Here is a 24,984-nt window from a genome sequence, read left to right as displayed (position 1 = left end):
GGGCTGCGGCGGGAGCGGAGCGGGGCGAGGTTAATCCCACCTGGGGCTGGGGTCTCGTCCTGTCGTGGGGGAGCGGAGGTGGAGCCGGCGGGCAGGGACGGAGTCCGGTGGGAAGCCCCGGGCACACCCGCCCTGGGGAAGAGGCCCACACGGGGAGGCGAAGCCCCGGCCCGTTGGATTTGGGATCGCAGGGCGTGCAGCCCTGCCGTCCCAGCACTGGCACTACCCGTCTCCATCGTGGCCTGCAGCGGCTGGGGTTGGGGGTCGGCGCCCCACGGCAGCTGGTGGTGGAGGGCGGGAGGAGGGGAGAAGGGGCGAAGAGCTCCTCCTCACTGGCCACTTTGCCTCGGCGGCTCGGCGGCCCCCTCCCCGAACGCCCGCGATGGAGAAGTATCATGTCCTGGAAATGATCGGCGAAGGCTCCTTTGGGCGTGTGTACAAGGGGCGCCGGAAACACAGCGCCCAGGTGAGGAGAGAGGCGGCACGGGAGAGGGCCAAGGCTCTGTTGTGTGGCACTGGGGACTGATTTCTAGTAGCTGTTGGGTTCCAGGACCCTGCCAGGGCTTTGGGACTCAGCACTTATTCATTTTTCTGCTGACATTCCAGCTCCTGCTGGAATGGTCGTTCAGGTTCACGGGACCTCAGGAGGTCTCCGGTCCATCCCCTGACCAAAGCAGAGTCAGCACTAAATTCAGATCCTGCAAAACCGTAGGGATAAAGACCCCACAGCCAGAGCTTGACTGTACTTGGGGTGAATGGTTTTTCCTTATATCTAGTTGAGATCTTCCCTGTCTCAGTTTGTAATACCTATCTCGTCCTCCTGCCTTGCATGTCTGTAAAAGTCTGGCTCCATTTTCTCTGAAACCTCCTTTTGGGAATCACAACGTTACTATTCTACTTCCCTATACATGTTTTCTTCAGGCTAACCAAGCCTGTTCCCCCCAGCTTCAACTTGCACACCGTGTGCTTCAGCCCCCTTGCCATCCTGGTGGCCTCTGCAATACCCTCTCTGGCCTATCGGTGTCCTTCTGGGCCAAAAACCAGGCACAATATTGCCAATGTGGTCTAACAAGTGTCAGGTAAAGGGTAATAATCTCTTCCTTCAAACTCCTGCCTGTTGATACAGCCCAGGGTGGTGCTAGTGCTCCTCAGTGCCAGGACATGCTGGTGGCTTGTGTTGGGCTTGCTGTCCACCAGCATCTCTAGCTTCTGTCCCATGTTTGGACTGTTTCTGGCAGTCCTATCTTTGTCTGCCCTCAGTGATTACATTGCTTTAAACACCAGTGTGCAAAGTACTGTGAGCACCTGTATCAATATGCAAGGGCCTGGGGGGAGCCCCAGCTCCAAGGGATCCAGTGAACAAATGTTTTGTTTGGTGTGCTCAGCTGGAAAATACTGAGTCCTGTTTGGGTTAAACACGGCCTCTGCCAGGGCATGTAGAAACCTGGTCTGATCACAGCTTTACTGGCTTTGAAAGGTGGTGGCCTTGAAGTTCATCCCCAAGGTGGGGCGGTCTGAGAAGGAGCTGAAGAACCTGCAGCGGGAAATTGAGATCATGAGAGGCCTCCATCACCCCAATATCATCCAGATGCTCGACAGCTTTGAGACCGACAAGGAGGTGAAGGGCAGATGCTTTTGCTTGACTGGGGCTGTGGGACAAGGGCTGGCTCCTGCTGTCATAGGGATCTTTTTCTCAAGAGGTGCTGGTGACACCCTCCCAGAACCTGGTCAGTGTTTTTCAGAGCCCTCCAGTACGTGCTGTTTGGGGAGCCAGCACCTATTTGGGCTGTGTGGGTTGTGCTGGGTCATATACAGAGGTGAAGGAGCTCGATGGGGTCGTGTGTGATGAAGAGGAGTTGTTTAGGATCACAGGATGAGAGTGACTCTTCAGTCCCTCATCAGTCTCTTCAGAGTCTGACTATTCACTGATTTAAACGCTCATGGAGAGAGTGTGGTAAGAAAGGATTGAAGACTGTGCTACGGAACATGGGAGCATAAGGGAGTGATTCTACCCACTGGTCTTGGAAATACCATTCTGGGCTTGTCCTGTCCTTCCCTCTTCCCTGTCTTCTGCTGGCTGCCTGAGATAAGGACAGCCACAAAGCTTCTGCTAAGTACTAGGCCCTTGCAGCACTGCACCCACTCCACTGCCATCTCCCACCCCGGGTCCCATCCCAAGCTGATGGGTTGGGCACAACGAAACCCCAGCATCTTCCTCAGATTTCTTACCCTGCTCTGTCCCGGTCCCCAGGGCATGGTGGGGATGCGGCTGGGTGAGTGCTTGATCTCACCACGCTGCTTTTCCTTCCAGGTTGTGGTGGTGACTGACTACGCAGAGGGGGAGCTCTTCCAGATCCTGGAGGATGATGGGAGTTTGCCCGAGGACCAGGTGACTGTTGTGGCAGTGGCCACTCGGTGTTTGCTGCAGGATGGAGAGAACAGGGTTTGTCTGCCTGCAGGAAGTGGGTCTCTGCTGTGGGCCAGGCGACATCAGGAGGGTGAAGGTGCCTCCAGGGCTTTACCTGGCAGAGCTTCTGAATGGGATGGAGCAGGGGCCAAGTTGCACTGGGGGACAATGGGGTCCAGTAGTGACCTTAGTTTCCCTGTTCCCTCTCCAAAGACCACAGCACCAGGCTGCTGCCTCAGATGTCGGCCTGCTCCAAGGAACTGGTGGTCCCTGCCCCAAATAGGGCAAGGGCAGAATTGGGGGTACAGGGGGAGCCAGGCCATAAGGGACCCCATGGCTGTGCTGGCTGGTGGTGCTGTGGGGCACAGGGTGAGGTTTCTGTGTCTCTGTCAGGTCCAGACCATAGCTGCCCAACTGGTCTCTGCTCTCTATTACCTGCACTCCCACCGCATCCTGCACCGCGACATGAAACCCCAGAACATCCTGCTGGGCAAAGACGGCGTCGTCAAACTCTGTGACTTCGGGTGGGTGCTGGGGGCCAGTGTGAGGCTTGGGGCAGCCAAGGGGTGTCCTGAGTGCTCTAGAGGAGGAGGGGGGAGGGTGGAAGGGGACCTGGATTCTGTGCCTATTTAGGGGTTGGCAGGGATGGGGGATTTTGGACTCCAGAGGGAAGACGTGTTGGTAAACGTGTAGGCATCTCCTTGGGAGTTGCAACAGATGTTTCAGCCTGAACCAACCATCTGTGCTTTCCTCTGAGCAGGTTTGCCCGTGCCATGAGCATCCACACCATGGTGCTGACCTCCATCAAGGGCACCCCACTGTACATGTCCCCTGAGCTGGTGGAGGAGCGGCCATATGACCACACAGCAGACCTGTGGTCCGTGGGCTGTATCCTGTACGAGCTGTTCATGGGCACTCCTCCCTTCTACACCAGCAGCATCTTCCAGCTTGTCAGCCTCATCGTCAAAGACCCCGTCAAATGGCCCAAGGCCATAAGCCCAGTCTTCAAGGTAAGGGGGAAGGCCCTGTCTGTGGGGTGAGATCCACTAATGCGGTAGCAGCTTTGGCCTCACCTGCTGCCTAGGTGGGTGACTCTTAGGTTTTATGTTGTCTAACAGGGATTTCAGAACACAGAGAAGGGATGAGAGCTTGGTCTCCTGGGGTGGGGTGGGGGGACCTTGTCACTGCTGTCCCTCTCTATGAGCTGGGAAGCTGGGGCTGAAGCAAAGGTGTGATTTATTGCACTGGGAAGTGTCTTCCCATATGCTCTAAGCACTAGAGCCACTCCTTTCCCAAAGCAGGGAATGTGGGCCTCCTGGGTGCCCTCACTGGGGGAGACTGGTGGGTACACTCTGCTCACTATGGGTACCAAGCAGGTGTTGGTGACCCTGGTACTGTGCCCCCTGTAGAGCTTCCTGCAGGGACTACTAATGAAGGACCCCTGCCAGCGCCTGTCATGGCCAGAGCTGCTCTCTCACCCCTTCATTGCTGGACGGGTTACTGGTAAGTACCAGCTCTTTTTCCAGCACTGGCCAGGTGTATTTTCTCCTCCTACTGCCTGGAGGATGGAAGGACCACCCCACCCTGCTTTTTTTACTACCCTGTTCTTTGCCTACCTCCTCTCAGCTTTCTCCAGGCACTGACCCCTACCTCCTGCCCCTGGGCTTGCTCTGGGTCCCCTGGGATTCCCCTGGGATCCCAGAGCCGATCGCTCTCCCTGTATCCCAAGGGAGAGCTGCTGATGAAGCTCTCCTCTCCCCTCCCCAGTGATTGATGACACGGAAGAGCATGGGATCTCAAACCCCTTCACCACCAAGCTGTCCCCAGAGCTGCAGGCCCTGAAGGAGCAGCAAGCCCATTCCCTGGCCCCCAGGGGCGGCCAGTCCAGGATCCTGAGAAAGGCCCGTCAGAAGATGGCTGAGGAGGCACAGAAAAAGGTGTGGGATTCCCCTGGCTGTGTCCCACAGTCGGGGCAAAGGAGGGGCACTGAAATGGGACCTGGGGGGAAAGACAGAAGGGACATGGGCCAGACTGAGGTATCAGCCACATACAAGGCAGGATGTGGGGTCCTTGGGGTGGTGGGGTCTAGAGGCCTCATCTGGCTGTTGGAGTAACCCTGCCCTGACCAAAATTCTCTACCATCACCCAGGGGCAACTGAAAGCAGGTGATGCATCTACGAAGAACTCTGGCAAAAGATGCCCAGGCCATGGACCCAGAGCATCTCTAAAGAAGGCAGCCCTCATGGAGGGGGAGCCACCTGCTGCCTCCAAAGAGAAGAACCCCAGTGTCCTGCAAGGAAAGAGCAGCATGGCAGAGTGGGATTTGAAGGAGCCTCCACCCAGCCCACGGTGAGGGAGGTCTGGGGCTGGGAGAGGAGGAAGAAGGAAAGGCAGGGTAGTTCACCAACTGTGCTGTTTTCTTGGCCAGGGAGCACAGCATCACTCAAGACTATGAGCGGGAGTTTCCTGGAGCAGGGGCCTCCCCGCAGCCTGGTGCTGTCAGGGCAGAGCCCTGGCGCAGGCGCAGCATTGAGACCGTGGACCTGGAGAGTGAGGTAAGACAGTGTCTTGTGGTGAGGACAGCAGGGCCCAGTCCCCAGGGCCTGGTACAGAGACCCTGGGGCAGGCGGGGTCTGTGGCACCAGTCCTCTCTCCTCCGCGGGTAGGAGCTGGAGAGCGATGAGGAGTGGCAGCACCTGATTGAGGACACTGAGCCTTCAAGCATGCAGCTGAGCACACCACTGAGCCTCCTGAGGGACCCAGCCTTCCGGCACCGTGTCCAGGCCCGCCTGAGAGACTCTGCTCAGCAGGTAAGTGATGGCTGGCTCAGACAACTATGACTGGGGACATTGATGCTACCTTTTTCCCCAGGATTGTATTGGGAGCATTGGGAGAGTCCTCAGTCCAGTCAGCAAGGGGATCCTCTGCTTCTCCAGGAGCTGGAGCTGTCTCATGCACTTAGCTTGTCATCTGCTCCCCTGCTGTCCCCAGCCTGAGGGGGTGGAGGGCTGCCACATGGCTGGTGGAGAGGCCAAAACCACTGCTGATCATGAGCACTTCTGGCTTCTCTGTGTCCAGGTGCTGGAAGGGATGCTGGAGGGAGCCTCCCGTCTCCGTCCCGTGCTCCGCGTTGTGGGCAACCTCCTGGCTACCCGGTGTGACTCTGAGCTGCTGGACTACTTCTGCCAAGAGCTGAATGTGCCTCTGTCCCTGCTGTGTCTAGCCAAGCAGATCCTGGAGAGTGGTAGCACCAAGCAGGTGGGTGTAGGACCCCAGAGGAATTTGGGCTTCTTCCAGCCCTGCAGAGTGCTGGTGCTGAGGAGGCCCTGGTGTCCTGCTGGAGCTGGCTTACTGGACTGGTAAGCTTCCAGGCCCCCTAGGGAAGGGGGAGGTTCTGGCAGGGAAGAATCGCGCCGTGGTGGTGTTGGCATGGCCAGCAGACGATCCCCACTTGCTGTTTGTTTCTGGATCCTGCAGCAGCCCTGGTGTATCACGGTGCTGACAGACCTCCTCGTGGTGACCACAGTTTATTTCAGCAGTGAATGCAGCCTGGAGGAGAGTGGGCAAAATGACAGGTAAGGACAACGCTCTGTGTTCTGAGGTCTCTTGTGGCCACTGTGGAGACCCACCAAGTAGGCACGAGGGTGGTGTTCATACTCTGTGGCTGGAGCTGTCTCTGTGGGGTAGCATCACGGACTAAGTGCTTCATGCCATATCACTGTTCTCACAGAGAAGCGCTTTCCGTGAGTGAGATTAATTAAGGGGAAGGCACAGCTGACTAGAATCCAGTTGTGCTCCCTGCTGGCACTGGCTCATAGTGCTAGTGTGTGCTGCCTGCTCCATTACCCAGGGCCATGTGGGCCTGGCCACACCCTGTCCTCACAGCCAGGGCATGTGTTTCTCTGCTCTCCTCTGCCCCTGCTGCCTCCCCCAGCCTGCAGACCTTCCGGGAGAGTGCCAGCTGCTTCCTAGCCCTGCTGCCGGAGCTGCTGGCTGAGCCAGCTGACAGCGAGATGAGACTCTGCCAGCAAAGCCTCCTGGTAAGGGTGCCCCTGTCTCCCTTCTCCCCACCCTGTACCCCAGGGACAGAAGCTGTGGGGCCGGGTGTGCCTGTTAGGGGGAGTGCAGGCTGAGAACCCTGCTCCCAGCTGTGGGGTCTGATGCATTCTTGTCAGGGCAGGCTGTCTCACCCACTGGGGGTTTTGAGGGGATCAGATGCAGAAATGAGGTCTCTGAGGGAGCGCGTTCCCTGACTGTGCCTCCATGTGTACCCCTCTCTCAGCCAGCATGTAGCCACATGTGGCTCCCACACAATAACCGGGCTGGAGAGGACACTTAGAGGTCCCTCAAGCTCCAGCACACGAGCCCTTCTCCCATCTCTGCTGTCCCCCCACAGCCTTCTCCCCCATTGCCTTTTTCCCTCCTTCCTCCATCAATCTGCAGTGATGGCCCTCCCTGTTTCTCCCCCAGTGCTTCACCCTGCTTTGTGAGAGCCTGGATGCGACGTGCCCCTCTGTCTCTGCCCCCTTCTATGCCAGCCTGCGAGAGGACCGTCAGCCCCTGCTAAGCAGACTCCTCCAGGGATCCATCTCAGAGCAGCCTGCTCTGCGAGGTAGCAGTGGTGGCAGCTCATGCCTGTTCCTGGTATTTCCTCTCTCCCTCCTACCCTTGTGCTCCCTCAGAGCACTGGCTGCCATTGCAGTGTTGTTGGCTGGAGGAGGCGGCTGAAACTTATCTGCCCCAAACCCTTGCTAACCAGGGCTCTCCTGTTCTCTTCCTCAATCCCAGATCTCACTCTCTTCATGTCACAAGCCTGACTTTTCCTCTCTTGGCCTCCAACCCCATCCTGCTGCCCCTCAGCATCCCTCACCCTTAGCACATGTCTCCTGAGCTCTGTCCCTGTGCAGGTGCAGCGATGGAGGCCAAGTCATCCCATGATCGGAGCCCAAGTGCAGCAGATCTCTTCACAGCTGCACTGGCTGCTGCCTGCAGCATCCCCCTGGAGAGGAACGGCTGTCGGGAAGCCAAGCAGCAGGTCAGGCCACCTGTTTTTGCAAGGCAAGGAGGTGTGGTCCCCACAGGGGCAGCAACCCTTTGCAGGAGGGTCTCTTTTTCAGCAGTAGAGTGGAGGGCTGGGGTCCTCTGCCTTTGGTGGCTGCAGGTCTGATGTTTGCAGGCTGCTCCTTCCCAGCCAACAGCTGAGCTTCAGGAGTCTAAGGACTCCTAAGTCAATTAAGAGACACACTTAGGATGTGCCCTATGGGATGGGCTAAGTGGAGAACTAGGCAATGCAGAGAAAACATGAAGAATTCTTATATGACAGTGATATGAACTGTAGGAAATCTGAAATTGAATGGACAGTAAATAAGAGGGAAAACAAAACTACAGATGTACATTTGATCCTTTAACTCAACTCTGAGTCAACAAGGAGGGAAGCAGAGGAGGAATCTCACCTTGCTCATCTCAGCTCTGGGACGGTGCATCCAAGCCATACTGGTCATGGCAGATGGGCATCCCCTTGTGAACGCAGCATGTAGGAAGCAGATGCCTTCTTTTATTTATTTTTTGCTAGCATTAAATTCCTTAAGTGTGTGCAGTGCTTCAAGTGCCCAGGGTGCCAAACAGGCTGATTTCTGCAGGTCGCTCGGGAGGTAGCTGAAAAGCTTATGGAGGGAGAGAGCCTGCATCTTGGGAGGCTGCTGGGGAGGCTGGAGCACCCAAGCTGCTCCTTGAACGTGCTCAAGGTAATGTCCCTGTCCATTTATCCGGCTGCCCCCAGAGATGCCTGGACCTTTGGTCTGGGGTTAGGAGCATGGGGAAGGGGGAACCATGGGCTCATCCCTCGATGACTCCCATCTCCCTGGTGTCAGTTGTTGAATAAATGAGCCCATGGTAGTCATGGGGTGTGATTGGGATGGGCCTGGTCACTGTGTCCCTGTCCCCAGGGGCTGGTATGCATCTTTCCCCTCTGCCTCCCAGATCCTCTATGCTGGCTGCCATGCCAGCCTGAGTCTGTGTCAGCACCTGGGAAGGAGCCAGCAACTGTGGGGTTCCCTCATGCAGCTCTCAAAGGGCAAGGTAGGCCTGACCACAGCTCCGGTGGTGGGTTAGGAGTGTGGGCAAGCAGGACACATTCCTCTGAGTGCTACTTGGACCAATCTGAGGGATGTGTGGGGAGAAGAATTTGGGGGAGCTTAGCCTGGAGAGTGCAGTTCTCCAGGGCTACCTCTCCTCCCAGTCTTGCTGTATTCCTGTGACTCCTGCTCCTTTGGCAGGTCCCCATGGCGGAGGTGACCAAGGGCGCAGCCTGTGAGGCCTCTCTGTACCTGTTGGCCCTGCTCACCCTGCAGCTCCAGGGCTCCCCTCCCAGGTAAGCACCCACTTTCACTCATGGGTAGGAGAGGAACATGCCCTGTCCTGAACAGCCCTCTGCCCCGCACCCTACCCAGAGCTGGGCTTCTGCTCCAACTGATCCCTCCAATCTGGACACATCAGCAGAATGCTGGGCAGCGTGGGTGGGTGCTGGGGATGTGGTGAGGGCCCGATGTGGACAAGGAGGTGCTGTGAACAATGGCGTGCTCCTCTTGCAAGGTGGCTGTTTCCCAGCCCTGGAGGTATTTGGATGCTGCTGCTCTGTGGGATGTGAAGCTATGGGAACACAGCGCCTCTCTCCTGGTTCCTGTGTTTCAGGCTTGAGGAGGTGGTTACCCTGGCCATGGATCTCATCACCCAGTCTCCTGTCGTCTCCCTTGTGGTGAGTCTGACCACCCTGCCAGAGCCATCACTGGTAGCCCTGCAGAGCCCCATGTCCCGTTTGGGTCCTACTGTTGCTTGCTTAGGGTGGGATGGTGGCAGGCGCAGCCTGGCTGTCCATGCCCTGGGCTGAGGGATGAAGAGTCAGAACTGAGTGGGCAGATGGGAAAGTCCCAAAGGTGCTAATCTCTCCCTGCTCCCACAGGGTGCTGCAGCATTCCTCCTGACACAGCTCAGTCAGCATGGGGTGACCTTGGAGCTCGGGGGGGAAGAGATCCTACCGGTGGTGACAAACATGCTGACAGCACCTGCTGAGGTATGGGATGGGGACAGAGGAGCCGGGGAGCCATGATGTAACCTCACAGTGGAGGTGTGCAGTCAAAGATGGGCTCAGAAGGGTGCAGGTGTGGTCCTGCTGCCCTCAGACCCAGCACCTAGCTCCAGCCTGTCCCCTACTCTCTCTTACAGCTGCAGCTCCCCCTGCCAATGGGTGCTGGTCTCTATGATGGGATCTTTTTCCTCCTGCTGAAGCTGCTTGCCCAGGTACCAGCCTGCCTATCTCGCTTTGCCTGGTTCCTGACAAAAGCTGTGGGGACAAAAAGGCACTAATGTAGATCAGTAAAGAAGGCTGAGGCAAACCAGGGAACTGGGGAGCTTTGGCTGAGCTGTGCAACCCCATGAAAGTCACCTAATGTCCCTGGGTTGTCTGTGAAGCTCTGGAGGGTTGGTGGGAGGATGGTCAGCAAGGAGTTGAGTGATTCATGGGCACATAGGAGTGAGAGAGGGCTGATATGCCTGGGGACTGTCAGCCTCCCCTCCCCTCAGCACCATGTGGCTGGGATGGATGTGGACCTGAACCCATGGGAGCCATAGTGGACCAGGATGTCCCCCAACACCTATCTCCCCATCTTTAGGAGGATGTGGCTGTGGAGCAGGGCTTTGCTGCCTCAGAGCTGTGGAGCGTGGTGTGGCATTGTGTTGCTGTGGTGCTTCGTGCGGGCAACCACAGGGTAGTGCTGGAGGGAGACCCCCCAGGGGCAGACCACCCCACAGCAGAGCCGGACTGGAACCTCCTCTCCCCTCAAGGTAGGAGCTGCAGGATGGCCTGGACCCTGCTCCACATCCTGCCCTCAGACTTGCCCATGCCTGTCCCCATCGGCATCTGGTGCCTGAGGCCAGAGGGCCTGGGGGGCTTTTTTTGAGGGTTGCTGTTGTCCTCCAGTGAAAGAGGGCTGGGCTGGCTGATGCCGTGCCCAGTCAGCAGCAGCTTAGCTGAGCTGGCTGTGGAGGAAGAAGAAAGCGTGTCTCTGCTGGAGGGGAACATTCACCCTGGCAGGTGTGACCACCATGGGTAGAGAACGGTCTGGTCTTGGGCATGGAAGCACAGAAGCGACCCTGGAGCAGCCTTGAAGCAGTACAGGCAGAGGAGAGGAGACTTTTCAGCCTGTCCTAGCATTGCCCCTCTGCTGCACTGTTCCCCCTGCAGGCACCCTGCTCTTCCTCAGCCTGGCCCTCTTCGTCTTCACTCGTGAGTCCCACCAGTGCCTGCCTCAGCTTGCCCAGTCCCACGGTGTCCTTATGGTGACACTGAAGAGGCTGCTGTCCCCTGGCTTCCTGGCATGCCTGGCACAGACGTGAGTCGTGGGGAGGGCTGAAGAGGTCAGAGCTCAGCCGCTGAATGGGGCTTGAACACAAGCACACAGAGGGCCGAGAAGTTTCTGACCTGGCACTTGCAGGGCACAGCTCACCTGCAGAGCTGCTCCTTAGTGCCTGGCGTGGGGAATGCTCTCTACCTCTTGCCTTGATGTTTTTCTGATGACCTCTGTATTAAGCTCGCTCTCTAACAAATTCAGGCAAGCAGGAGAGGATGGGGACCCTGAGCTTGTCCCAGCTGTGGTGATCCAGGCCTGCCAGCTCCTCTGTTTCCCTTTTGCCCTGGATGTGGATGGGGACACCTTAGCATTGGTCATGGAGGCTGTGAGAGACACCCAGATACCTGCCCAGCTGCTGCAGGTACCCTCTTGGCCCTTTGTTTCTCTTCCACCCCATACTGTGGAGACACCTCCCCACATTGCATCCCCCAGTGCGTGGCACCACCTCACACCGTGCTGGTGATTTCTGCCCACACAGGGATGTCACTTGGGTGCCATGCAGCCCCCAGAGTGGCTTGGCCAACAGCTGAGCTCTGCACCCACCTGCTGGCAGCCCTCAGCCACTGCTTGACATGGCCCACACGCGAGGACAGCACACTCAGTGCCACTCTCTCTCCTTTCTCCTTAGGTCTGCTCTCACCATCTGCCCTTCTCGTACACCGAGCTCCCCATGAGCCTCTTGTGCCACCTTGTTGTGTCTGATGAGCAGGTCATAGATCAAATGGTGAGGGCAGCCACTGCCTCAGAGCACATCATCACCTTCTTGACGTCTGCCTTATTTTCAGACAGCCTCACGCTCACAACCGACCTCCTGTCTCTCTTGACCCATGTGGCCCGGGCCTGTCCGGAGCACCTGCCCTTTCTCCAGAGGATCCTGAGAGGCTCGGATGTGGCTGACCAGCCACTGACCTGCCTACTTGGCCACCGGCAACACATGATACGGGCCAAAACCTGCAACCTGCTGGGCAACCTGCTCCGACACAGCCACGACTTTCCCCAGGTGCTGCAGAGCCAGCCGGCCTTGCTGGAGAGCCTGCTGGGCTGCCTGGCGGACCGGGAGGAGAGCGTGCGGAGAGCAGCCAGCTTCGCGGTGGGCAACGCTGCCTACCACGAGTCCTTCCCGGCGGGGACCCTGGGCAGGGCCGTGCCCAGGCTGACAAGGCTGTTGAGGGACGCGCAGGCCAGGACGTGCTGCAACGCGGCCTCGGCCCTGGGCAACCTGGGCCGGCGCTCGGCGGAGCTGGGGGACCTGCTCATCGAGAGCAGGGCCCCCCACGTCCTGCTGGAGGTGGCCTGCTGGGACCCCCGGGAGAGCGTGCGTGAGGGAGCCCTGGTGGCGCTGCGGGCCCTCAGCCAGCACCCCGGGATACAGCAGGTACCGCATGGGCACCTCTGCTCCTTTGTGGGACCTCATGGGGCGAGGGGCCAGACTGGCGGGTGACTCCTGTCCCTCCCTTTGCTCCGCAGGTCCTGCTGTCCCTCAGAGCCACTGAGAGGCTGGCCACGCTGGCCAGCGGTGACTCACAGCCTGCTGCCGGTGGCAGTCCCCGGCCACCTTCTGCCCGGCACTGCGAGAAGCTCCTCCGTCTCCTCGCACCCCTGTGCAGCACTGGTGGGAATGGTGCTGGAAACGCCCCCAGACCCCCAGATCCCGGCAAGCCTGTGGCCCCGCGCTGACCCCTGGGCTCAGCCTGATGTTGCCTCCAGTGGGACAGGACAACCACTCTCTGCCTCCTCCTCGGGCTCCAGCTCCGACCTTCCACAGAACCCACGGCTGTCCGCCCCGAGGAGGGGGATATTCTTGCCCGGCCAGCTTCTCCCTGTGGGAAGCCATTCCTGCAAAAGGGCCTGTAGACCTAAAGAGACCACCTCTTTCTAAGTGGCCTCCCGGGCCCGTGCCCGCCCACCGGGCGCCGAGGCTCTGCCCCGCCATATCTGCTGCTTCCCCGCCAGGCCGCTCGGGGGCGCCGTGTGCCGTTGCGGCTGGCGCGGTGGCTGCCGGGAGGTGTAGTCACGTGGCGGTGCCGCCCCGGATCCCTATGGTAACGGCGGGCGGTGCGGCGGCGGCCCAGGAGCGGCGGGACCCGGGGGCGCCGGGCGGGCGGTGAGTACGGGAGGGGTGGACCCGAGTGTGCCTCCCCTTCAAGGAACCGGTCCCTTCCCCTCGTGGGGAGTGCGTGCCCTCTGTGGGTACCATCCCCAGGGCCTGCCCTGGGGCGTGCGGCCCTTGGTTCCCCTCGCTGGTTCCCCGTCCGCCCCTCGCCGGGCCCCCACGGTCCTCCCTGCCCCACTGCCATGCCCGCAGCGCTCACCCGGCCTCTGCCCCAGCACCGAGGAGGCGCCTTGCTCAACCACAGACCTCGCTGTGGCCCTGCGCTGTGACCCCTTGGGGTGCTCTGGGCCAGGCCCCATGGGGCTGGGGACACGACATAGGGGCGCTCTGTGGCAGGATCTGCTGGGGACAGTGTCCTGCCCAGCGCTCCTGGGACAGGAGGGAACATCTCAATAGCGCCTTTGGCCTCAAAGACTTTTACCTGAAAAAATGAGAACCAGAGTGTGTTCCCTGGGCGAGCGTCAGGGAGAAAGAAGAGCTGGCTCTGTAGTGAGCCTCTCCAACAGCTCTTGGAGCAGCAGTGAGGATGGAACTGGGGTTGACCGGAGCCAAGCGGGCACTGGGACAACCCAGCTGCTAATCCTTCCACTAGGGTCTTGGCTGCTCTAATGTTGTAAAAAGGAACTGGTGGGTCTGAAAGGTGAACGGGCAGAGCTGCAAGATGAGTTGAGACAAGCCTGGAATGTTTCCTGAATGACTCCAGGGTCTGGGCTGGGAATGAGGGGCGCAGGAGTGGGGAAGCCCTGTAGCGCTGTGCCAGCCTGCTGTCTCCCTGCTCAGCCAGGCTGCAGATATCTCATGGGAGGCAGAGTTCAGCCCCACAGCTCCACATCAAAACCCTCCCTATGTGACTCCCTGAGATGCAGCTTCTCTTTTTCTTTGCTGTGTACTCCCTAACAAACATGTGTGTGGTGGTCTGGTGGCTCCTGGGCAGTTTGGGGAAATAAACAGCAGATTGTTGGTCTGATTACAGCCCTATCTAATAATTTTTCCTTTATTCTTAGTGGTTGTACCCAGCAGATAGTGGCACTTGTCTGTCCTTGCATTGCACTCTTGCTGCAGTCCTTAAGTTTTGTATTAGGCAAACTTTGTTGATGACAAATCGGCTACTCCTGCACTTCAGTCATGCCTGGGGCCCTTCTCAGCATAGCAGGAATCGCATTGCGAGGAGGACACTGACAGGGCCAAATGCCACTATCCCCAGATAATGATGCCTGCCTGGAGATGTGGTGTCACCGATGCAGGTCGAGGGCTTTGGCTGACGTACTGGCTTGGCTGGGTGCCACTCCTTGGCATTTCCCAGGTTCATCCCCTGCAGCAAGTTTGGGAGTATTTGGCGGCTTCTTCCTGACTTGAATCTGTGTTTCTGCTCCACTCCTGAGCTCTGAGAGACCACTGCGAGGTGGTTGCAGTGCCTCCAGAGGAATCTTTCTCATCCCGGCCAAGACATGGAAGAGTCCTCATCACATACTGAAGGACAGACCTGGGAGCTTTTTCTTCCAGTTCCAGATATGATTCAGAAAAAAGTATCAAGAAAAGGGGATGGACAAAGAATTGATGTGTTTTGAACTAATTGGGCAGTTCTTGTCTCCCTGCTACGTATCGATATTTTATAGTTGTTCCACTCACCCTGAGTCTTCCACCTTTATTTTATTTCTATGCCAAAGGCTGAGAACATGTCCAGGCTGCCTAAGACCAGACTGATCTGTGCTGACTGCCTGTCAGTTCCTGTGCTGGTGGCCGAGCTCTCCCCAGGTCTTGTTGTGTAATTTTCCTGTACCTTTTCTCTCATTGTGAGTCATAATTGAGAATGATATCACTTTGGTTCGCTATCTGTTTGGATTTGCAGGAAGGTGCTTTAGATCTCCTCAATGAAAAGCTGTAAAACACCCCATGCTTTATCTGGTTGCTTTTATCCCAGACTTGTTTCCCTACTGTAGTTTACACTGCGATACAACTGCTCCTGTAACCCAGATGATAAGAAAGTACAAGTCAGAGATGGGAGCAAGGGCAGGGACATCCCTGCTTCGCTGCCTGGGAAACAGAGCTGTGCAGTCTGCTGTGGCTGTATGGCTGGTCCCCTTCAGTGGCCTGGTGACCCTGTCAGGGTGGAAAAGTCAATATCCATTGATAGCAATGGGGACTCCACGCTCTGGACCTTTTGTCCTTTGGTGTGGCCCCTGTACTCTCTGGTCACAGCCAGGTTAGCCCTCCTGGGGTGAGCACTGAGCCAGCCCTTTATTTAGATGTCCCTGGTGCGCTCTCTCCATGGCAAAGCTGCAGCCCTGGATTTTCTGCCTAACCACGCTGGAGTCCCTCATCTCATCCAACACTGTGCTCTGATGCCCTGACAGCGGTGAGAAAGTCCCCTGTGAACTCAAACACGTGAGCCTTCAGTCCCCAGGCCAGCCTGTGTGTGTGTGTGGACGGAGGCATTTGCTGCACCACAGAGTGAGGCAGCAGCTGAATTCCAGCTCTCCTATGGCTTAGTCCAACACCCTGCTGCCCATAAAGTCGGCCTCTCTCCCTCCCTGTCACCTCAAAAACAGGAGCGTGTGCCAGAGCTGCTCTGCTGCGCTTGCAGGGTAGTGCTCTGCTTAGTTCAATGATCATTTTGGGCAGCTGTGCACTTCTCACGCCTCCTCTGTTCAGCATGGAGGGGAGTTCAGCACCGCAGCCGTTGAATTGAAATGACTAGCAACAGCACAAATGCCAGGCACAAACGTAATCCTGGGATGCAAGTGGGATTTGCTGACACATCCCTGCAGTGGGTCATTTCTCACTGATATCTTTTTTTTGACCTGAGTGACCAAGCAAAAGCTAGGTGTCTTCATTAGGAGAGAAATTGGTGATCATCATGTGCCTCTGGTTTTGCACTCAAAACGTGGTTTTGCAGGATGATACTGGAGCTGAGAGGGAGCAGCGATGCTTAACTGCTTGGCAAAGCAGCACACCAGGTTGTTGGTGTTTCTGTGGTGGCCAAGCTGTCTTTGAGCTGTCTGGTCCCCATGGGCTTCTTGTGGCCACTAAGACCCTCTACTCTTCAGCTTGAACTTGTGGGTGGGCTCGCGTGCTGCTTTGTCTCGGTATGTGACTGCACTTGAGGCCACTTGTTTCCTGGAACTGATGTAGGTGACGTTTGTTTCCATGGTGTCGAAACACAAGAGTTTGTACCTAGCTACCAAGGGTAACAGCAGCTTTAAGGCACTCTCAGTCAGTCAGTTTCAGAACAATGTGCTTGATCTTGTTGAAAGCTTTTTAATTTTTTGGAAGGGGTATAAACTCTTATTTTGAAATGTGTATTAGTTTTAAAACATGTTTATTTTGCGTTGCTGTTAACTCGCTTGTTCAAGCTTTAATCAAAAGACCCAGAGCTGCAAGTGGGGAACTTGGTGTGAACTCGGATCTCATCTAGAAGAAGATGTTATCCTTTCTAATAGTAAAGAACAGAAATTGCACCCTGCAATGGCATAGAAAACAATAGCAAATCACAGTTGTATGACTCCCCCACCCCCTTGTGACTTTGGGCTATGTGAGGCTGACAGCACATTATCAGGTCAGCTTGCAACTCATACATTTGCAAGCTCTTGTTATTTTGAGCGTGTCACCACAGCTGCGTTTAAAATAATCTCCCCAGCCAGACTCATATGATGGAGGGATCATGTGCACACCTGGGCTCTTACGCTCTTGCTTTTCCTGTTAGAAATTGGTCTGCGAGGAGCTGCCATGCTGCTGTTAAAAGCACCGGCCGGGGGGGGGGGGGGGCTTGGGCTGGAAGAAGGGACTTCCACTGATGCTTAGTGGGGCACGCACGGGCTGGGGCGCATGGTGGCTTCTGTGCACCTGTGATGTGACATTCGTAAAGGCTGTGGCAGTGCTCCAGCTGACGTCCCGAAGCTTGCGAGTAGGCTGTGCAATAATAAAAGGTGCTAGCGAAATAATTGTAAGTGAGCGCAGCTGTACCGTCACTCCAACAGTGACAACTTTGGCCTCTAAATTGTGTGTCACCAAGTCCAAGCCAAAATCCATTAATTACTAGTAATGATGTTTGGGTTTGACTTCCAGCACAGCCAGTTTGCCCTGAGCTTTTCCCGGCTCATGTTTCTACAATAAAATTTCCAAGTGCAGTTTTATTGCTCTTGTGAGCAGCAGAACAGGCTCCTGCTCTTTTGCCCTAGGGTTGGGTTGGCAGAACTAGGATTTGCATAAATCTGTGACCTTCCTTCACCCCAAAACTCTGACTGAGTTAAACGTAGGGGGGAAACTTCCTTGACTGGTAACCAGCGGGGATTTACCTTGGGCAGGTGACGTGGTTCATGCCCAGAGTCACGGGGACGTGGCAGCTGCTGTCCTGTTGTGCCCACAGCCTAGCATGTGAAGGTGTCTTCATCTCTGCTGGTTCTCCTGGATGTTCAGCAGCTGCTTTGCCGAGCTGTTGTGCAGTGAGGACAGGAGCTGGTTTGCAAGCAGACATCAGAGATGTCTGTACTGGTACGCAGGAAGTGGGACAGGAGTGTGGTCGGGGAGAAGGACAGGCAGCATAAGCTGGTGCTGCCAGCCTGGCTGCATCCTGCCCTGCCCTGTTCAGGGGCATGTCATGTTCTTCCTTTCATCCTTCCTGCCCCTATCTCCGAGCTCCTGTATCTCCACAGAGAAACAGCAGTGGTTACTAGCCGTCGGCTGGTACAGTCCTCGTCTGGAAGCTGTATGAAAGGCCCTGCTGCTTCCTTCTGCAGCCGCTGCTTCCAGTCCACCCCTGCCCTGTGCTGGCCCAGCCGCTTCTGCAGCTCCGCGGCAAAACCACTTTGGAGAGGGGCAAGCTCAGCACGTTCTCCCTCTGCCATTGTGGGGCTGGGGACCATCTCTGGCCAAGCAGGCAGTGGCAGCTAAGGCCATGCCATGTCCAGACCTCCACGCTGGCAGTTGCAGCTGCCGGTGGTACTCCCGTGCTTGTGCTGGTCACATCTGTGCCGCCGTTGCAACTTACTCCAGAGCAGGGTCACACAGGGCTTCTGCTGGAATACTCACACCCGTGTCTAAGCTGGCTGTAGGATTCCTTATTACAGCTTCATTAGGCCAAATCGCTTTTATTTTTATAGCAGGATGATCCACTGATAGCTGTAAAGCCATGTGGAGATGAGGCACAGGTGGCTTTCACTGCAGGCTGGTTTTCCAAGGTCATTCACAGCCGGATGAGAGCACAGGCGATGGCCAAGCTGGCAGCATGCGCGGTGACACCGCAGTGACAGTACCCTCCAGGCAAGGACGTCAGGGACAGTTTCATTCACCTCCTCATGTTTTTATTTTTCTTTTTCACATCTATGCTCACTGGTGCACTAGGGTCACTTTGTGGTTCAAGCATGCTTGTGACCTGGGTGCATCTGGGGGAATGGCGTGCGGAAGCTGAGCTTCTCTCTCTTGTTTACTGGGGGAAACTTGAGCCAGGCGAGTGGCGGCATCTGAGCCACAGCCTCTTCGCTCTGTGCTAATCGCTGTGAATGTTACAACACGGCTGGGTTTGCTGCTGGGTGCAGATCAGGTAGCGATCGGATATTGTGGTACAGCTCAGTTGTGTATGGCACGTAGGACTCCCTTCCCCACGGCTCAGAGCCCCTCTGGACTGCACCTCGCAGAGGGATGAAGCCACCCAGTCCTCATCTGGAGTGCTCAGTGTGACTGTACAAGTGCTAACGAGGAGTGCAGTCATGGGCATGGAGCGGACCTGACCCCTTCCATACTTCCTTGCAGAGCTTGGCAGGGCAGCAGCTCTCCTTCAGGACATATAGCTCCTATGGGATCCTGCGTGGAACGTTCCCACCTTGTACAGCCTCCAGTTGGGATGCTGCTGACCTGATGTACGCTGGAGACTGGGGCCTGATGCTGGGGTAGGTCTGTGTGGGGTGTAGGTCTGTCTGACCCAGCCCTGTGGTGGGTGTGAGCCACTGTCATGGAGCTACAGAGCAACTTCAGTGTGTCCTAGCGGCACTTTACTGCTGCACCCAAGGCTTGATTTCCTGGTGAGAAAGGAGCATGTATGAGTATTGCAAGAAAACTAAGAGGGTGATGGTTGATGCTCTGCTTACCCTTTTATACTTTTTTTTTTTTTAAACATGCAAGCTTGTGTGGGAACGGGAAGGTGGAAAAGCAAGCCAGCCAGCCTGCTTGGGGTACAAATTCCAGTATCCAGGAGCCCTCCAGCTATGTGTTAAAGCAAGACAAATACCTGGCGCATGGTTTGTTTTCTCTTTCCCTTCTCCCCAGGCAAGAGGATCTTACAGGCATGATGGAATAGTTCATTTTGGAAGGATTCAGGATTACGTCTGCAGCTCTGTGGTCTGCCAGTTGCTCCTTGCAAGAGACTTTTCTGTAGGACTGCAGTGGGGAGCAACATGTGTGTGGTACTGCCAGCCTCTGCTGGAAACCGAGGTGTTGATGTTAGAACAGCCCTGCATTTGCTCCTTGCTGCCTTCTCAGTCCTGAGCTCTTTAGGATGCCTTCAACCCTCGCTGAGCTTTTCCATGGGGCTACAAAAGTGAGAAAAGTGTTCCTTTTAAGAGCAAGGGCTGAGGTTCTCACCTAGGTGTGGTTCTCACCTTGGGAGCTGAAGCTTTAAGGAGTGGGGAGAAGAAAAAGAAGCAGAAGCAGGGGCTTGTGGTGGAGCCCACGGTGCAGTTTGGACATGCAGACCCATGGGAGTGGGCTTCGGCTCCTTTGCCAGTTCCAAGGCAGGCAGACAGGCAGGTGGCCTCTCCTTGCAGTCAGGGCTGCTCTACTGGGGCTGCTACGCTGTGGCTCTGGCTGGCCACCAGGCACCTCTGCACGTTTGCAGGGTTCAAGCTTTTCTGCAGATAGCACTTTTCCTAGGGCCATCTGTAAGTCATCCTTTACATCCTCTGATTTCATATGAGATGCCAGCTCTTCCTTTGACTTGGTCCCAGGAAACTCTCGGGGAGCTCAGCAGATGGAGACATGGTTTTTCATCCTGCAGGGAAAGCAGCTCGCCTTCCTTCCCTCCCGTGGCACTGGGCTGGGTGCTTTGCCCTGCTGGAGTAATAGCATCTTTCATGCTGTCGTCTTGTTTCAGGCCAGCAAAGATGCTGCTGTAGATGACTGACTTGCTGGAGCTTGTGTGCTATGGCTCTACATGGCCTCTGCAGGACCAGAACGCGTTAATCTGGGCCCCAAACAGGAGAATAGCATCAGGCTTGAGTCAAGCACCCTTCCGGCAGGGAGAGCTCATCCACGCCAGGCCTGGCACCTCGCTCAGCAGCAGGCAAAACCCATCTGGAATTTAGAGAAGAAGTATGTGAATGCTTTCCAGGATCACAACCTGCTGCCCTCAGGGATCCCTCTGCAGCAATCCTGCTTCTTGTGCCCACCATCCCTATGTCACGCACACCCCGGTGAAGACACCCTCCCAAGCCTGCCCTTGGCCCAGCCGTGCCTGGACCTGGGTGGGAGCACTCTGCTCTACCAACGCTCCTGCCTCAGACCCAAGCCCTACGGGTTTCCTTTCCAAAGCACTCCGGACACCGGCTCTGCTACGGGAAAGGTGATGTCTTCCTTGATGATGGAGCCCTGCCTCCTGCCTGCGCTGGTGGAGGAGCACTCTGCGACTGGGGTCAAAGGCTCTGCCCTCAGCTCAGGTCGGCAGGCATCCAGGTCCTATAGACCACTGCTCAATAATAACTCCTTCCTACAGCCAAGCAGTGCTAAAGTGCCTTTGCTGCAGTCACCAGAGATGAAGTTGAAAAACACCCACAGCCTCTCTGACGCCTCGTGTCCCCACTCTGGGGGCGATGGGGAGAGCTTCCCTGGCAGCCTGGTCAATGAAGCAGTGAAAAGCAGCAACCTTGTGTTGGAGCAAACTGCGGTCTCCTCCCTGACCCTTGTGCCCAGCGGTGCGATCCTCAGGAAGGATCGGTGCTCACGGAAGGAAGCTGAGAGGAGAGCACACAGCTTAAAAGAGAAGGGGCCGGAGATCAGCCTCATGGAGGCTGTGCAGCCACTTGCTGGACAGACTGCCACAAACAACAGCTTTGGACGCGAAGTTGAAAGCTCAGGCCTTACAAATGTGGGCAGCCTGTCCAACTGGAACAGCAGGTGGGGGCAGCACGTCATAGCACAGTTCACCCCAAAAGAAACCAGCGCTCCTGTGAACTCAGAGCTGGGTAGGCATCGCCTTAACGGTAACTCAAGCCTTATAGGCACCAATGGTGCTGTTGTCTGCACTAAGCGTATCAGTGTCCATCTCTTGGCCTCGCATGCTGGCTCTCACGACTGCAACGCTGACTGCCGGCTTGTAAGCATGCTGAGCTCACGTGGTGGGGACCGGGTGCCAAAAGCAGAGCCTCTGCATCTCGCTGCTGTCTCTGAAGTGGCAACTCAGATGTCTACCATACAACTGGAGAAAGAGGAGAAACAGGCCCAGGCTGAGCTCCCAAGAAAGCTTGAGTAAGTAGAGACAGGAGGAGGAGGGAGGATATGGTAGGATGGGCTGGGCTGGCAGTTGCGTCTTTGTGTGTTGGGAGAGGATGCACTGTGGGCACTATGGGGGTGGCCGTAAGGGTAACCATGGGCTGTGTCCCTGAGCAAAACCCATCGGTGGCATCCTGGTGCAGGGGGAGCCTTCCTGCCACTCCCAGCTTGACGCAGGCACTCAGGGTGGCTCCAAGCCTTTCCACCTTCTCCTTCAGCCACAGCATGGAATTGTTGTGTGGCATTTCTAGCTCCCCCCCCTCCCAGTTATGGGGCCCTGCCTGCTGTGGCAGACTCTGCACATATGTTGGGTGAAGCCTGCTGTTGAGCCAGGTCCAGCAAGGCTTTCCCAAGCAAAGACATGGGTTCCTAAAGGAACATGGAGCTGATGCAGGACAGGAGGGTGCAAGGACAAGGAGTTCCTGCTCTCCTGCTGGGCGAGAGTGTCCTTGTGCTTCTTTCTTTTTGGCTGCTCTGGAAATGCTCCCTCTTAGGGTGCCCTGGGGCCTTTCTATCTTGCTAGCTTGGGATGAGTGCTTGTACAACAGCATTGGGCAGGGCAGTGTTGTCACTCCCCTTCCCATGTTGTCCCATGCTGCCTTGTGGGCTTCTGGGTTTTTTGGCCCCCAGAAAGTACATGCCACTCCTTCTGATGTGATGTCCTTTGTCCCAGTGTCACTGCTGAGCAGTTGCTGCCGGAGCCAAGTCATCCCCAGGATGAAGCAGAGGAAGAACTTCCTGATGGTCTGGACGAGAGCTGCAGTCAGGAGGAGGACGAGGACAGTGAGTGGTGGTTCCCTGGGGAGAGCTGTGCTCCATGCCTTGAGGTGGAAAGTGTGAGGGCTGTCTGGGAGCTGGGGTTGAGCACAGCCACCCTCCTGTCTTACATTCATGCTGTCATTTCAGGATGACCTAGAGATCATGCTGAACCCAAAAGTGATGTATCAGCAAGGAGGAACTGCATAGGTTCCTCTGGGGAGCAGGCTAGGGCTCACCACCATCCTGCTCCAAAACTTACCCATCTTCTCTCTGTGCAGGGTTGTCAGCTCCACCCTGCCTTTTATGCCACCAATTAGCAAGCAAAACCCTGGATCCAAGGATTTGGGGCAGCTGGGAAGGGTCTGTCCCCTGGAGCATTTCTTTTCTCTCTTCCCTTAACTCTGTGTGCATTCACACCCCATGGGGACAAAACTTGAGTCTGTCCTCTCCTGCAGGTGACTCAGATGCTTCCTCTGTTGCTGACGTGACGTCCAGTGGCTCTGTGGCTCTTGTATCCAGGTTAGTAGCTGTAAATTGTGCATTGAACTTGACATCTTTGTCCAGGCTTGTCCGTCTTTGCCCTCCCTGGTAACAGAGGAGAGCTGTAGCATGTGGGGAAATGGAGTGAAGGCACAAACAGGCTTCCCAACCAAAATGAGCGTCCTTGCCCTGCAGACCAAAGCTACCTCCCTTACTCCAGACAGCCGCCCGTAAAGCGCTCAGGATGCAAAGCAGGGGTCTTAATTTCACTGCCTCTGCCAGTTGCTAGGTTAGATTTACTGGATTAAATTGTGTTCTTGCACTGCTGTTGCTTTGCAGATGAAGCAGAATGGAGGCGTCCTGAGCCAGAGATTGCAAACACTCCTTGGGGGTCTTCTGTCTCAGCATTGCATCCTAGAAACAAGTCCTGGAGCCTGGGTTTTTCTTTAGCCCAGGTTTCTCTGGGAAGGACTGGTCAGCCTGTGGTCATCTGAGCCCTTCCTCCGTGACTCCTGGCAGACCTTTGCAGGACCTGTTCTTGCCTGTCCAGCAATGGGAGCTGGTTCTTGCAGTTATGCTGCCCCTTGCACTAGGGCTGCCTCTGGCTTTCCTGTCTGCCCAACATCTCGCTGCTTTCCATCATGCCGTTACTCACCTGGGAGATGAGGAAGGCTTCCTGCGACCAAGTGTTGAACCTCAGGGTGCTGCAGGGCTCTGAGTGCTCACATGTGGTTGTGAAAGTCCTGTAGAGGTGACGTAAATGGGACCAGCAGCTCTTTCTGGCAGGATGTGGCTGGTTGGCCTCTGGGAGCAGATCGGGGGAAGCAGCGCTTGGGCCAAATGCCTCTTGTGGTGCGGAGGGAGGGAGACCTTATAGCAGCCTTCCAGTTCCTAAAGGGGGCTTGCAGGAAGGATGGGGAGGGACTCTATCAGGGAGTGTAACGACAGGACAAGGGGTAACAGTTTCAAACTGAAGGAGGGTAGATTTAGATTGGCTCTTAGGAAGAAATTCTTTACTGTGAGGGTGGTGAGGCACTGGCACAGGTTGCCCAGGGAGGTTGTGGATTCCCCATCCCTGGAAGTGTTCAAGGCCAGGCTGGATGGGGCTTTGAGCAGCCTGGTCTAGTGGGAGGTGTCCCTGCCCAGGGCAGGGGGGTTGGAACTAGATGGTCCTTAAGGTCCCTTCCAACCCAAACCATTCTGTGATTCTATGTTGGCCTCTTCTCTGTGCGGGCTGTGTGTTGGGCTGGCTTCAAAGCCTTTGCAGCTATCTCCTGCCTTCAGTCTGTTGTGGGCAAAACCAGTTTTGTGCCAGGGAATGTTAATATAATTTATTGCCAATTAACAAACTTTTAATTACCAGTTCTGGTATTGAAAAAAAAATATATGTACAAGGACTTAGGGAAAATACCTCTCCTTCCCCCATCCTGGTCTCCAGCCCCCCAGGCTATACTCAGTCCCTTCAGCAAGGAAAGGGGTGCCCTGAGAGATTGGGGTCAATGTGTTGTGGTTCTTTTTTCTTTTGCTGCTCTGTTCCTTACTGGATTGCTCTGGTGTGGCTTCTTCCACTGGCTGCAGTGGCATGTATTTGAATATATGTTCCTTATAAACTCTACTTTTAGTGTCATCACAACCTTAATAGATATGTTGTAAATTCTACCCTTCCTCCCAGGTGTTAGGGATTGCTGAGTTAAGGAGGTGTACATACAGTCGGTAAAACTCCAGCCCTCTTCCCTGCAACACATCAAAACTAAGAAGGTTACAACAGCTGAATCATATATGCATTACACCCTCCACCCCTTGTACCTGCGGACTAAGTTATAGGGTTTGTCATGTAACAGACTCCACCCCTTGCCCTGGCAAAACACAAACCCCTCGGAGGTTACAACACTTGGCATGTGCATTCATTGCAAGCTCACCCCCTCGTCACTGCAGACTGCGCTACTGACCTTAGCGCCCATTGCTTCCACCACATTGCAATGATGCAAATTCCCAGCACAAGGATCAAGATTCCTTCTGGCTTCCCCCTTCCTCCCTGTGCTACTTTCAACTTTAGCCAACTGCCTACTGCTTCATCTCTCCTAGGAACTGCATCAAGTGCCTGGCCCAGCCCGCTGAGGCTCAGGAGAAAGTGCTCAAACCAGCTCTTGTCTGCAGTTTATTTCCTAATGTGCCTCCGACTATCTACTTCAGCACTCGGGATGAGAGAGGTGAGCCGGGGTCTGTTACTGTGCAAGGTGAGAGCGGCCAGCCCATTATTAGCAAGCAGTGGTGCCGGCAAACAGCTGGGAGCTGGTCAGCAGCGACTCCCCTTCACCCTTCCTGTGATGAGACGCAGTGCT

At 56.0% G+C, this 24,984-nt stretch overlaps 2 protein-coding genes across 5 annotated transcripts in view; both read left to right on the top strand.

Moving 5' to 3' along the window:
• The first annotated feature begins 34 nt into the window (after positions 1-34).
• Positions 35-12,916, top strand: STK36 (serine/threonine kinase 36). Of its 2 annotated transcripts, none has more exons than XM_074593878.1 (26): positions 35-466; positions 1,478-1,618; positions 2,312-2,389; positions 2,801-2,931; positions 3,168-3,417; positions 3,817-3,910; positions 4,175-4,344; positions 4,557-4,756; positions 4,836-4,962; positions 5,074-5,217; positions 5,486-5,665; positions 5,885-5,982; positions 6,342-6,447; positions 6,878-7,019; positions 7,315-7,442; positions 8,047-8,151; positions 8,387-8,485; positions 8,683-8,777; positions 9,098-9,161; positions 9,366-9,476; positions 9,629-9,703; positions 10,075-10,246; positions 10,647-10,794; positions 11,014-11,173; positions 11,441-12,187; positions 12,280-12,916. In XM_074593878.1, the coding sequence occupies exons 1-26, from the start codon at positions 383-385 to the stop codon at positions 12,487-12,489; spliced, it is 4,059 nt and encodes a 1,352-aa protein (XP_074449979.1). In that variant the 5' UTR covers positions 35-382; the 3' UTR covers positions 12,490-12,916. The 2 variants fall into 2 exon arrangements, with proteins under 2 accessions (XP_074449979.1, XP_074449978.1); XM_074593877.1 differs by having other exon boundaries at positions 257-466; positions 3,345-3,417.
• TTLL4 (tubulin tyrosine ligase like 4) overlaps positions 12,791-24,984 on the top strand; it is a 27,601-nt gene continuing 15,407 nt past the window's right edge. For 2 of the 3 annotated variants that reach the window (XR_012588219.1, XM_074593879.1), the window contains exons 1-5: positions 12,791-12,916; positions 20,010-21,379; positions 22,077-22,186; positions 22,618-22,681; positions 24,728-24,852. Coding sequence is in view for 2 of the 3 variants with exons in the window: in XM_074593879.1 (XP_074449980.1) it covers positions 20,070-21,379; positions 22,077-22,186; positions 22,618-22,681; positions 24,728-24,852 (1,609 nt within the window). In the remaining variant the exon portion in view is untranslated. Of the gene's footprint in view, positions 12,917-18,673; positions 18,811-20,009; positions 21,380-22,076; positions 22,187-22,617; positions 22,682-24,727; positions 24,853-24,984 lie in introns of all 3 variants that reach the window. The other variant, XM_074593880.1, reaches the window with a different exon arrangement.

This window comes from Larus michahellis, chromosome 7 (assembly GCF_964199755.1).
Source record: "Larus michahellis chromosome 7, bLarMic1.1, whole genome shotgun sequence".
Classification (NCBI taxonomy): Eukaryota; Metazoa; Chordata; class Aves; order Charadriiformes; family Laridae; genus Larus; species Larus michahellis.
Note: the sequence above shows the minus strand (reverse complement) of the source record. Positions and strands in the feature narration are given on the sequence as shown.

What these genes read in the sequence shown, in the direction of transcription:
- STK36 (XM_074593878.1), top strand. Translation starts at nt 383, where the DNA reads ATGGAGAAGTATCATGTCCTGGAAATGATCGGCGAAGGCTCCTTTGGG. An exon ending in CTCCAGGGCTCCCCTCCCAG is followed by an intron (nt 8,778 to 9,097) that starts GTAAGCACCCAC and finishes CCTGTGTTTCAG; the next exon opens with GCTTGAGGAGGTGGTTACCC. An exon ending in TACCTGCCCAGCTGCTGCAG is followed by an intron (nt 11,174 to 11,440) that starts GTACCCTCTTGG and finishes CTTTCTCCTTAG; the next exon opens with GTCTGCTCTCACCATCTGCC.